The 14,299-nt window shown below is 40.6% G+C and overlaps 1 protein-coding gene across 1 annotated transcript in view; it reads right to left on the bottom strand.

The window, feature by feature from the left end:
- The window catches only part of GDA (guanine deaminase), a 164,447-nt gene extending 150,659 nt beyond the window's left edge, over positions 1 to 13,788 (bottom strand). Inside the window, exon 1 of the mRNA XM_021064839.1 lies at positions 13,426 to 13,788. Within this exon, the coding sequence (XP_020920498.1) occupies positions 13,426 to 13,548 (123 nt within the window). The 5' untranslated portion in view covers positions 13,549 to 13,788. The remainder of the gene's footprint in view (positions 1 to 13,425) is intronic.

Here is a 14,299-nt window from a genome sequence, read left to right as displayed (position 1 = left end):
CGAGCTTTTTCCCAGCACAGGAAACCATAAAAACAAAGACAAACTACAGAATGAGATAAAATAGTTTCAAATGATGCAACTGACAAGGGCTTAATCTCTAAGATATACAAACAACTTATACAATTAAATAACGAAAAAACAAACAACCCAATTGAAAAATGGGCAGAAGACCTGAATACACATTTCTCCAAAGAAGATATACAGAGGGCCAACAGGCATGTGAAAAAATGCTCAACATTCCTAATTATGCAAATCAAAACTACAATGAGGAACCACCTCACACCAGTCAAAATGGCCATCATTAACAAGTCAACAAATAACAAATCCTGGAGAGGGTGTGGAAAAAATGGTACCCTCCTTCACTGTTGGTGGAAATGTAATTTGGTACAACCATTATGGAAAACACTACGGAGGTACCTCACAATGCATTTTAAATCTAGTTCATAGCTTTGTTTTATGTCAACGACTGGCTGTTTCCTCTTCTTAAATATATAAAAGCATCACCCCTTGTTTATACCCTCTGGAGCTACAGAAAGGGAGATTGTAAATACATGACCAATAGATTTCTCCTCTTGCAGGTGAGGTAAGTCCCCATGGTTTTTATCCCTAAATAATCAGATCAATGCCCAATAAGTGAATGGGCATACCATTGGCCTGTAGGAGATCCTGCCCCCACCTCTGCCCATGTCAGAAACTCCCTGGCAGTCAGCTATGTATCAGATACACCAACACTTATGCTGTCTCATAGGTACAGCACTAAATCAATCAGACTGCCAAGAAATTCCAGGAATTAATAGACAACTTTACACAACCGGAGGGGTAGCAAACTCCAGTCATGTCTAGCAGTGTTACTTCAGGACCTAAGGAATAAGTCAAACAGTGCTTATTATAAAATCTCTCTGGAATTGGGAACGTCTTTTTTTTTAATCATCACATACAAATGCCCTTGTATTACTTACTTATCATGTTCAAAACACTTTTCTGACCACCTACTTTGTGTTAAAACAATAAGACAACATTTGGGAACCTTAAAGACAATGGAATGTCATCCCCTCCTCATGAGAGGAGGCAGCTAACACTCCTGCAAAGAGCACAGACCTTGTAAATTAGACCAGTTTGGGTGTGAATCTTGACTTTGCCACTTAGTCTCTGTAACTGCAGCCAAGTCAGCTAACTATGAGTCTCTATTTCCTCATTTGTCAAGTAAGGATGAAGAAGATGATGCTGTCTCATCTCAAGACTGTTGGACAAAGACTCTGGCAGAGTGTCTATCACATAGTATGACTTAAGAAATGCCGTCTTCTCTTCAGTTCACCTCCCATTTGTCAAAAGAACTTTAAACCAATTTGGTGAGTAAGAACATTATATAAAGCTAAATACAATCAAAGGCAAAAGTGAAATAATCACTTTAGCAAAAAAAAATAGTAACAATGACCAGTACTTACTGAGCAATTGCTATGTGCCAGGTGCTTTCCACATACTATCTCATCTGCCTCACCTTTCCTCCAGGGTGCAACTGTGGCCAACACTTTATAAATGAGGGTGCCAAGGCTCAAATGTGTTGGGAAATTTGTTCACATAAGCAGCAGAGTTGGGATTTGAATCCATATAGTCTTGACTTCAGAAGCCATGTTCTTAACCACCAGGAAAATATTGATTTTTGTGGGAGAAAAGCAGTAATTTATTTCACTGGGGGGATGGTGGCCAGAGAGGGCTTTGTTTAAAAGGGGACATCAGAAACGGGTCTTGAGGAAGAGCAAGATTTCATTTTGACAAGGTGGAGAGGGAAAGAGATTATATAAAGGAGAACTATTCTAGGCTGAGAGATTGGCACTAACAAAGTGGAGGTGTAAAAAGATGATGTGCTGGGGAAAAGTGAGAAATTGGCATGGATAGACATCCCTCAGCTCACGGATACCTCATGGTGTAAACCAGTCACAGTAATACTATTCCCATTTGCCAAAGAGAAGGATAGAACAGAATGAAGTGTGTAGAAAAGCAGACTGAGGCCAAATGTCATGCATAAAATGTCTTCCAAGGGCATTTGGATCTTAGAGGCAAGAGAGAGCCAGAGATGGCTGCAAAAGAGAAGATACATGATACTACTCATGCTCCAAGAAAGTAACTGTCAGTAATTTGGAAGAGACATTAGAATGAGGAGAGAAAAGGGTTAGGAAGTTCTTGCAATATTTCAGGCAAGAGACAATGGAAGGCTGGAGGGTGCCAATAACAACAGAAAAGGGTATACACAGAGATATCCCGGAGGACAATTGGCTGGGCCTGACTACTGATATGGATGCCTGGAAAGACACTGACATTTCTGGCCAATAAAGGAGAAGGTAGAAATGGAAAAGGGAGAAGGCAGTCAGCAGTCCATTGAAAAATAATATGGTTTTTTTGAAAAAGCAATATAATTGTTAGAGATGCTTTGGGCTACAGAGGGTAGACAATAAAGACATTTCATTATCTCACAGAAGAAGTCAAAGTAGTAGGCAGGTGCAGGAACAGTTAACTATTCGATGATGTCATTCATGTATGTATTCAATGATGTTCAAAGAGGGACAAGGTTGGTGCCTCTGAAGTCCTCTTAATTTTTTCTGAAAGTCTCAAATTGTGGCAACAGCAGCAGCAACTCCACTCCTTACATGAAAGCATCCAAAAAAGGACTTTTCTTCCTGCATCTGTATTTATTTATTAGGGAAAGATTATTTCCCAGAAGCCTCTGAGCTAACTTTCTGCCTGCTGGCTATACTTAGCTACCAGGAAGCTGGAAAAATAATTATCCAGCAAACCAGATTATGATTACCACAAGTGGCTGACACTATGATGTATCTATAAGCCAAATCTATTACAGGCTATCGAATTCAGAAAGTGTTAATAAGAAAGAAGGAGATATCGCTATTGAGTGGGTAACTAACAGTGTCTGCCATGAACATTTTGAACAAAGCAATCTGCCTTCCAGAAAATGGGAATTTGCAAGATGACAATATGATACTTGGGCATGAAGACAAGTTTCTGATGAAAATGAATCTCTGATTTGTTAGCCTAAGAAGGGATAGCTTAGCTCAAATTTCCTCTTCAAAATCATAGGATATTCTTGGGAGTTCCCATCATGGCTCAGTGGTAATGAACCGGACTAGCATCGATGAGGATGTGGGTTTGATCCCTGGCCTTACTCAGTGAGTTATCCAGCGTTATCATGAGCTGTGGTTACAGCTTGGCTTAGATCTGGCGTTGCTGTGGCTATGGGGTAGGCTGGCAGCTGCAGCTCTGATTCAACTTCCATGTGCCGTGGGTGTGGCACTAAAAAAAAAAAGACAAAATAAAAGATCATACGATATTCTGAGATTCTGAGCTTATAGGAATATGGGTGTTCATATGCTGAAGTAGAAGGAAAATATGATACAGAACCACTAAGATTTGTGAAAGAACTCCTGGCAAAGCAAGATGATGATGCAGCCTTAGGTAAACTATAACTCCTGCCCCTCCTAGCAGTTTTGGAAATTAAAGAACATTGATTGATTTCCTTTACCAGGGATATTTAACTCTTTCCTGCATGTTCGAGTCCTATGTGTTTTTTAATGTCCAATTCAATTTCAGCTTCCCTCATCAAGTTTTTCCTATCACCTACCTATTTGTATCCCACCATAGTCTCTAATACATTCACAAACACCTTTCTAATCCTATCATCAAATCCAACTGATGTCACATAGTTACCAATTATGACCACCTTTTTCCAGTTCCACTGCTGATAATAACTGCTGGTGTTTACTGGGTATGTGCTACATGCAAGGTCTTATTCTATACACTTTACATTTAGTAATTCATTTAATCTTTTCAACAAACCTATGAGATAGATCATAGTAATCATTTTATACATGAGGACACTTGGATATAAAGTGTTAACTTGTTTAGATTCGCATAGGTACTAAGTGATAGAGGTAGTCTTAAGAGTTCATTTCTTAATGATACATGACACTGCCTCTTTCTTCTAAACCATATCCCACTTTACCTCATCTATTGCAAAAAGGATCCTATCTGATATCCTTGCCTGTACTCAACTCCTCTCCAATGCATTCTCCTTTTTTTTTTTTTTTTTTTTTTTTTTTTTTGTCTTTTTGCTATTTCCTTGGGCCGCTCCCGCGGCATATGGAGGTTCCCAGGCTAGGGGTATAATCGGAGCTGTAGCCACTGGCCTATGCCAGAGCCACAGCAACATGGGATCTGAGCCGTGTCTGCAACCTATGCCACAGCTCAGGGCAACGCCGGATCGTTAACCCACTGAGCAAGGGCAGCGACCGAACCCGCAACCTCATGGTTCCTAGTCGGATTCATTAACCACTGCGCCACGACGGGAACTCCTCCAATGCATTCTTTATCCTGAAGCTAGAATGAAAAATGAAAAATTTGGTCATGGCACAATCCCTCCCCCAATTCCCTATGCACTCCAAGATCTTGCCTTACCCACCTCTCCAGCCTTACCTTGTGTTATCCTTCTCTTAGAACTTTAGATTCTAACCTCCTTGATGCTTTTTATTTCTTCCTACCCCAGAACCTTTGCATAGGCTGTTCCCTCTACCTAGAAGGCACTTTCCTATCTACAGTCCTGCCTGCATCCTGCCTTACCTATTCAACTCTACTTATCCTTCAGATCACAATTCAAATATCATTTCACATTCAGGAAAGCCTTCTCTCTACCCCCAGATTAGTTCGAGTTCTGACAAGTTATAGCAGATTCTGTTAATCACTAGTGATTAGCCTCACAAGGGCAGGGCAGAGTTTGCACATTTCATTTGTTCAGTGTCTCTCCAGCAATGAGCTCAATCTTTGGCTCAGAAATCAGTCCACTTTTATTATAGTATAAGTCTAAGATCCCTTGCTAAAAGTGTAAGTCCACTGAGGCAGGATCTGTGCTTCAGGGAGATGGGCTGCTCTTGTAAAAACAATACGGACTTTTGACATGTTAATATAAAATCCACCTCTGGATGCATAATTTCTCAAGTCTCAACTTTCCCAACCTGAAGAGGAAATAATCCCACTGAAGACCAAAATAGATATTGAAAATAATGTGGCAGCAAATGCTCTTAAGATATTTCTTCCCAGATGCATCTTTGTATCCCAGTGGGTCAATGGTATGAGAAGTGAGGCTGCACACCAGAGGTCCAGTCACATTCCCCCACCTCCCACATAATACATCCCAGGGCATGGCTTCCCTCTCACCTATTGGCCTGTATGAGTGCCAGCCATAAGAAATATGCAAACATGCTACAATGAGCAAGATGTCAAGGATTTGCTGGGCACAGAGGGAAGAAAGAGGACAAAATGAGCATGGCATATGCAAAGTATCCACTAAGCAACAAGTATGTTCATACATTATCTCATTTAATACTTAGCAAAAAAAATCAAGCCTCAGTAATTTTAATAAAATTGAAATTATATCTAACATCATTTCCAACCATAATGCTATGATACTAGAAATCAACTAAATGAAAAACAAAAAACACAAACACCTGGAAGCTAAACAATATGGTGCTAAACAACCAATTGATCACTGAAGAAAGTAAAGAGGAAATCAAAAAATAACTAGAGACAAATGACAATGAAAATGTGGCAATCCAATACCAAACCTATAGGATGCAGAAAAAAGCAGTCCTAAGAGCCAAGTTTATAGCAATACAATCTCATCTCAGGAAACAAGAAAAATCTCAAATAAACAACCTAACCTTACAACTAAAACAACTAGAAAAAGAACAAACAAAACCCAAAGTTAGTAGAAGGAAAGAAATCATAAAGATCAGAGCAGAAATAAATGAGATAGAGACAAAGAAAACAAAAGAGAAGATCAATGAAACTAAAATCTTTAGCCAGACTCATCAAGGGGAAAAAAAGGGGAGAAGGTCAAGTCAATAAAATTAGAAATGAAAAAGGAAAAGTTACACCGACACCACAGAAAAACAAAGGATCATGAAACTACTATAAGAAACTATATGCCAATAAAATGGACAATCTAGAAGAAATGGATAAATTCTTAAAAAAGTACAACCTTCCAAGACTGAACCAGGAAGAAACAGAAACTATGAAAAGACCAATCACAAGTACAGAAATTGAAACTGATTTTAAAACTTCCAACAGGGGATGGAACTAGAGACTCTCATACTGACTTAAGTAAGTCAGAAAGAGAAAGACAAATACCATATGATATCACTTATACGTGGAATCTAATATAAGGCGCAAATGAACCTTTCCACAGAAAAGAAAATCATGGACTTGGAGAATAGACTTGTGGTTGCCAAGGGGGAGGGAGAGGGAGTGGGATGGATGGGGAGCTTGGGGTTAATAGATACAAACTATTGCCTTTGGAATGGAATAGCAATGAGATCCTGCTGTGTAGTGCTGGGAACTATGTTTAGTCACTTATGAAGGAGCATGATAATATGAGAAAATAGAATGTGTACATGTATGTGTAACTGGGTCACCATGCTGTACAGTAGGAAAAAAAAACTGTATTGGGGAAATAACAAATAAATTAATTTAAAAAAACTTCCAACAGGATCTCCCATTGTGGCACAGTGGAAACAAATCCAACTAGGAACCATGAGGTTGCAGGTTTGATCCCTGACCTCACTTAGTGGTTTAAGAATCTGGCATTTCCGTGAGCTATGGTGTAGGTCACAGACGTGGCTCAGATCTGGCATTGCTGTGACTATGGCACAGGCCGGCGGCTATAGCTCTGATTAGACCCATAGCCTGGGAACCTCCATATGATGCTGCTGCAGCCCTAAAAAAACAAAAAAAAAAATTAAAAAAATTAAAAAATAAAACCTTCCAACAAACGAAAGTCCAGTTCCAGACTGCTTCAGAGGTGAATTCTAAAAATCATTTAGAAAAGAGTTAACATCTATTCTACTGAAACTCTTCCAAAAAATTGCAGAGGAAGGAAAACTCCCAAGATCATCTGCAAGACCACCATCACTAGACAAAGATACCATAAAAAAACACAATTACTGGTCAATATCACTGATGAATATAGATGTAAATATCCTCAACAAAATATTAGCAAATTGAATCCAACAATATATTAAAAAGATCATACACCATGATCAAGTGGGATTTATCCCAGGAATGCAAGGATTCTTCAATATTTTAAAGCAGTCAGTGTGATACATAACATTTACGACTTGAAGAATGAAAACCATACAATCATCTCGGTAGATGCAGAAAAAGCCTTTGACAAAATCCAACACCCATTTCTGGTAAAACCCTCCAGAAAGTGGGCATAGAGGGGACCTACCCCAACATAATAAAGGTTATGTATGACAAACCCATAGCCAACATAATTCTCAATGGTGAAAAGCTGAAAGTATACACACTAAGATTGGGAAGAAGACAAGGATGTCCACTCTTGCCACTTTTATTCAAAATAGTTTTGGAAGTGCTAGCCACAGCTATCAGAGAGGAAAAAGAAATGGAATCCAAATATGAAAAGAAGTAAGACTCTTACTTTGCAGATGCCATGATACTATACATAGAAAATCTGAAAGATGCTACCAAAAAACTGTTAGAACTCACCAGTGAATTTGGTAAAGTTGCAGGATACAAAATTAATACACAGAAATCTCTTGATTCCTCTACATTAGCAATGAAAGATAAGAGAGAAAAATTAAGGAAACAATCCCATTTACTATAACACCAAAACCAATAAAACGCCTAGGGATAAACCTACCTAAAAAGACAAAACACATATACTTTGAAGACTATAAGATGCTGATGAAAGAAATCAAAGATGACACAAACAGATGGAAAGATATACCATACTCTTGGATTGGAAGAATCAATATTGTCAAAGTGACTATACTACCCAAGGCAATCTAGAGATTCAATGCAATCCCTATCAAACTACAAATGTCATTTTTCACAGAACCAGAACAAAATATTTTAAAATTTGTATGGAAACATGAAAGCCCTCATATAGCCAAAGCAATCTTGAAAAAGAAAAATGGAATTGGGAAGTTTCTGTCGTGGCACAGTGGTTAATGAATCTGACTAGGAACCATGAGGTTGCGGGTTCGGTCCCTGCCCTTGCTCAGTGGGTTAACGATCCAGCGTTGCCGTGAGTTGTGGTGTAGACTGCAGACACGGCTCAGATGGATCCCACGTTGCTGTGGCTCTGGCATAGGCCGGCAGCTACAGCTCCGATTATACCCCTAGCCTGGGAACCTCCATATGCCACGGGAGCAGCCAAAGAAATAGGAAAAAAAGAAAAGAAAGAAAGAAAGAAAAATGGAATTGGAGGAATCAGGCTTTCAGATTTTGGGCTATACTACAAAGCTGCAGTCATCAAAACAGTATGATACTGGCACAAACACAGAAATATATATCAGTGGAACAAGATAGAAAGCCCAGAGATAAACCTATGCATCTATGGTCAGCTAATCTATGATAAAGGAGGCAAGAATATACAATGGGAAAAAGACAGTCTCTTCAATAAGTGGTGCTAGGTAAACTGGACAGTTCATGAATAAGGATGATATTAGAAAATTCTCTAATACCATACACAAAAATAAACTCAAAATGGATTAAAGATCTAAATATAAGATGAGATACTATAAAACTTTTAGAGGAAAACATAGGCAGAACACTCTCTAACATAAATAGCAGCAATATAATTGTGATCTACCTCCTAGAGTCATGAAAGTAAAAACAAACAAATGGGACCTAATTAAACCTAAAATCTTCTGCACAGCAAAGGAAACCACAAAAAAGTAAAAGACAACCTTCAGAATGGGAGAAAAATCTTTGCAAACAAAGCAACCAACAAGGAATTAATCTCCAAAATATACAAACATTTCACACAGCTTTATATAAAAAAAAATGGTCAAAAGATCTAAATAGACATTTCTCCAAAGCAGACAGATGGAAAAAAGCACATGAAAAGATGCTCAACATCACTAATTATTAGAGAAATGCAAATCAAAACTACAATGAGGTATCACCTCACACCAGTCAGAATGGCCATCATCAAAAAGTCTACAAACATGGAGTTCCCGTCATGGTGCAGCGGAAACAAATCTGACTAGGAACCATGAAGTTGCAGGTTCCATTCCTGGCCTTGCTCAGTGGGGTAAGGATCTGGCATTGCTGTGGCTGTGGTGAAGGCCAGCAGCTGTAGCTCTGATTTTACCCCTAGCCTGGAAACCTCCATATGCCACAGGTGCGGCCCTAAAGAGCAAAAAAAAAAAAAAAAAAAAAAAAAAAGTCTACAAACAGTAAGTTCTGGAGAGGATGAGAAAAAGGAACCCTGTCACACTGTTGGTGGAATGTAAATTGGTATACCACTATAGAGAATGGTAGGGCGGGCCTTAAAAAACTAAATATAGAACTACCATATGACCTAGCAATCTCACTCCTGGGCATCTATCCAGAGAAAACCATAATTTGAAAAGATGCATGCACCCCAATATTCACTGCAACACTACTTAACAGTAGCTGAGACATGGAAGCAATTTAAATGTTCATCGATAGAGGAATGAATAAAAACATGTAGTACATATACATAATGGAACATTACTCAGCCACCAAAAAGAACAAAATAATGCCATTTGAAGCAATATATGGACTGAGAGATTATCATACCAAGTAAAGTAAATGAGACAGAAAGATAAATATCATGATATCACTTATATATGAAATCTAATAAAAATGATACAAAAGAACCCAATTATAAAACAGAAACAAAACCATAGATTTTCGAAATCAAAATTACCAAAGGAGAAACCATGGGGGGGAGGGATAAATTAGGAGGATGGGATTAACACATACATACTACTGTATATAAAACAGATAACTGGGATTCCCTTGTGGCATAGCAGGTTAAGGATCTAGCATTGTCACTGCTGTCTCTCTGGTCACTGCTGTGGCGTGGGATTGATCTCTGGCCCAGGAACTTCTGCATGCCATGAGCATGGCCAAAAAAAATTAAAGAGAATAGATAACTAACAAGGACCTACTGCCTAGCACAGGGAAGTCTACTCAATGTTCTCTAATAACCTATATGAGAAAAAAGGAATGGTTTTATATATATATATATATATATAATTGGTTCACTTTACTGTAAACCTGAAGCTAATACAACATTGTAAATCAGCTATAATTCAATACAATTTTTTTCAGTCTTTTTGTCCCTTTTAGGGCCACACCCTCAGCATATGGAGGTTCCCAGGCTAGGGCTCTAATTGGAGCTGCAGCTGCCGACCCAAGCCAGAGCCACAGCAATGCCAGAACTGAGCCACATCTGCAACCTTCACTAGAGCTCACGGCAACGCCAGATCCTTTACCCACTGAGCAAGGCCAGGGATCAAACCCACAACCTCATGGTTTCTAGTCGGATTAGTTTCCACTGCGCCACGACGGGAATTCCAATCCAATATAATTTTTAAAAATACTTAGCAAAAGTAAATCTGATTCTAAAAATGAGGAAATTGAGGCTCAGAGAAGTTAAGATTTTCACCGTGGACTTTGAGTAGGTAGGTGGTAGAGAACCAACTTGAACTCAGCTCTCCATAGAACTTGCTCTTGCTACCACATGGCACTACTTCCAAAATGATTTTCTTCCTCACTCTTGCTTTCAGCTAAGAGTACTTTTTTGGTTTGTTTTTGTTTTTGTTTTTTGTCTTTTTAGGGCCACACCAGCAGCATACGGAGGTTCCCAGGCTAGGGGTTGAATTAGAGCTGTAGCTGCCAGCCTACGCTACAGCCACAGCAATGCAGGATCAGAGCCGCATCTATGACTTACACTACAGCTCACAGCAACACCAGATCCTTAACCCACAGAGCAAGGCCAGAGATAGAACCTGCAACTTCATGGATCCTAGTCGGGTTTGTTAACCACTGAGACACAATGGGAACTCTGTCAGCTAAGACTACTTAAAAGAACCAAGACATCTTGACCTATCTTTAAAGTCAACCTGACCCTGTGGGAAGAATCAGGCAATTTAGTAAATCTGAGCACACAGTGTCTTAAGATTAATTACTTATCTGCAAATGAATTAATTACACACACTGCAGTTTTTCTTTTAAATAGCGACATGCCACTTAAGTTGAAAAACTAACTCTGAATTCAATGCCCAATACTAACATGTTGACTAGAGAATTTTTTTTAAATTAACCTAATTTTGAACGAGCTTTAGTTAATGAATTAGAAGTCGTTAGTCATTACCATTCTCTGGGCCTAAATGAAGTTATGTGAAGTGAAAGATTGAGTCTAGGAGGAGAGGGATGGCAGAGAAAGTCATGTTCTCTCTCTCTGATGCTACCCCAGCCCAGGGCTTGAAATGGAGAACTGAGCACTCAAGACCCTACACAACTCCATCACACAACTTATATACTGAGGCTCCCCAAATGTAACCCACCACTACCTGTGTCTGAATCTTCTCAGACTTTTGTTGGAATGCCACTCCAGGCCTACAGATTCAGATTCTCTCAATATGATGTCCAGGAACTGGTATTTTAACAACCATCCCAGAAGTTTCTGATTCGTCCCAAGGTTTGAGAATAGCTTTGGGAGCTCTATAGCTGCCGACCTAAGCCAGAGCCACACCAAAGCCAGATCTGAGCCGTGTCTGCGACCTACACTAGAGCTCACAGCAACGCCAGATCCTTAACCCACTGATCAAGATGATTCTGCATATTTATTTACTTCACAGGAATATAATTTTCTGTAAGAATACTGAAATTTTAAAATAATATATTTATCCCAGCAACTCTAAAAAAGAGGTATTCCCACTTCCAAAATGAAGAAAATCAAGTCCATCCTTTATACACAGTCAGTAATCAACTGCCTTGCCCACAGGAAGGGAACAATAAACAGTTACCCATTCACTGATTAGGGTGTTTTATATTGTAAACTGATTAACTTACCTTTGTATGCAACTCTAGTTAATTCTATCTTGGGGAGGAATGGCATTTTTCTACATTTAGTATTCGGTATGCTCCTTAGCTAGGAATAGACTCCCTGACTCAACTACTGATTGCATGTTCAGGACACTCTTTTATTGTTCTTCTATACAACCCCCAGAAAGGTAAATTTTTAGATGAGTTGCTTCTTTTCCTTCCTCTTCTCCAATGGTTAAAGCCTGTCCCCTAGCCAACTCTCCCCCTGCTATCCTATCAATTCAAATACTGGATACGGAAATTTAAATTTTAAAAAGAAATAGGAGTTGAACAGCTTCTTGTTTGCAAATACCACCAATCTTTCCCCAGTCCAGCACGCTGTTCCTCTGCTTCTTGGGACTCACCCTGAGACTAAGGGCTCTCTAAAACTTGAAGGTCAAGTACCCAACCAACAATTCATTAGTCTCAGGATTTATGGGAATCTCCTCATTTGGGGGAGCTCTCAGAGTTTCATCACCTTAGAAACAACAGCAGGCTCCCTGAACATGCACAGAGAATATAGATTTTTTAAGCACCATAAGAAAACAGGGTTTAGTTATACCCAAGTGTAAGAGTCACAATTCAAAACTGTCACTGACTCGGAAGCATCCTTAGTCAGGAATAGTACCTTCAAGCTGACAAGTCACACATATATGTACTTTTGCTAACAAAATCAGTAGTTGGGGAAAAGCTCAAAATATCCTATCTCTATTTTTTTCTCTTAAAAATGGAACGGCTTTCACTTAGACTAGGTAGGCCACTGCCAATACAGTTACCACTGTAGTGTATGAAACTGTAAAGTTACATATGATGTTTGTAGAAATCCTGATTTTAGAAACAGAAGTGTGGAAGATACACTCATAGAAGACATTTTGAACCTTAAAATGTAGCTGCTTGCTTTGATGCAAACGGCTATGGCTGTGGGGTGGGGGGTGGTAATTTCCCTCTGACTATCCTCTCTAGTAATACAAATTATCTAGTCTTAATCATTAGTATATTGCCGGCTGAATGATCAGGTGAATGAAATCAATTCTAATACAATGAAAGGCCTAAACATCACTGATGAAATGACTCTTCTTTCATAATAAATTCAGTCAAATTTCCCGAGCGCCTAGGCTGTGCCAGGCACTGTGCCAGGCACATGCGATATGAAAATGAATGAAGCGAGGGGCTGGTATTAATGATTTCTTAAGATTTGCGAGGGCATAGCCTCGCTCCCCCTTCCATACAGCCTGGACGGCTTATTGCAACAAACGTGGGTTGGAGTACTCCAAGGCTCCCAGCAACTGGGAACACTTTACTCCCAGTCCAGCCCACGAACGCGGCTCCAGGGCTCTCCTGGCGTTCCCCAAAAAGCCAAACACTCAAGTTCAACTCCGGAGCTGCGGCGCCCGCTCGGGAAGGAGCGAACTCGGTGCTCCGCGCGGCGCACGTGGGGAGGGTACTTCCACCTGTCCACCCGCCCGTCGGGGTGCGCCAGACCCCGCGCCCGCTTACTTTGCCGCTGTCGCTCACACCAAGGAGGTGATCCCGCAGCACTTCCATGGGGCAGGTCCAGGTGGAGTGGACGAACGTCCCTCGGAAGATGTGCACCAAGGGAGGCATCCGGGTGGCACACATGTCAGCGACGAAGTGTAGCGCGCAGTCCGCGCGGGCCGAGGAAGGATCTCCGCGCGGGCCGAGGAAGGATCACCCCGCAGAGGCGCGGCAAGGACACCCTGCGGCTGTAGACAGCTGCAGAGCCGGCACCGCTCCGGCCTCGTCCTGCCCCCGCTTCCCCGCGCGATCGCCTGCCCCCTGCAGGCCGCGCCCAGGGGCTGGCTCCCTGCCTCGTCGATGCCAATAGGATTTTTCTCCAGTGAGTTGTCTCGGTCTTTCTCTCCTCCCCTGCTTTAGTTTTTGATGTTAACTCTTTGAGTTTCCAAAATCACCGCTCACGTTGTGGTTCTTTTAACCCATCGTGGCTATCACCCACTCAGCGGGAGGAAGATGAGGAAAAGAGCTGGAAGATTCAGGATTCCAGCCCTGTACTTTTAACTGGTCACTAAATTTGCTTTTACCCCTGGTCCCCAACTTCCTCCACCTTTCTTTAGTTGGCATCCTCCGAGTTGCATCTTCCTACTTTCTCTGCCCTTTAAACTCTTTGGGCTATTTGTGGCCAAACTCTCCAACTTTTGAACTTGTGGTACCCATAAGTTCTGAACTGACACAAGTTCAGTGCCAGGGTGACAGGCCTGTTAGGGCTCCCTACCTTATCAACCAGTTTCATTTTCAAATCCATGGGTTGCAGAATTTGTCCTAATCTGATGTTCAGGAAGCATTTCTTACAGAATGACAGGAGCCCACTGGAGGTTAACCTGGACCCCAAAGT

Source organism: Sus scrofa, chromosome 1, assembly GCF_000003025.6.
Source record: "Sus scrofa isolate TJ Tabasco breed Duroc chromosome 1, Sscrofa11.1, whole genome shotgun sequence".
Classification (NCBI taxonomy): Eukaryota; Metazoa; Chordata; class Mammalia; order Artiodactyla; family Suidae; genus Sus; species Sus scrofa.
Note: the sequence above shows the minus strand (reverse complement) of the source record. Positions and strands in the feature narration are given on the sequence as shown.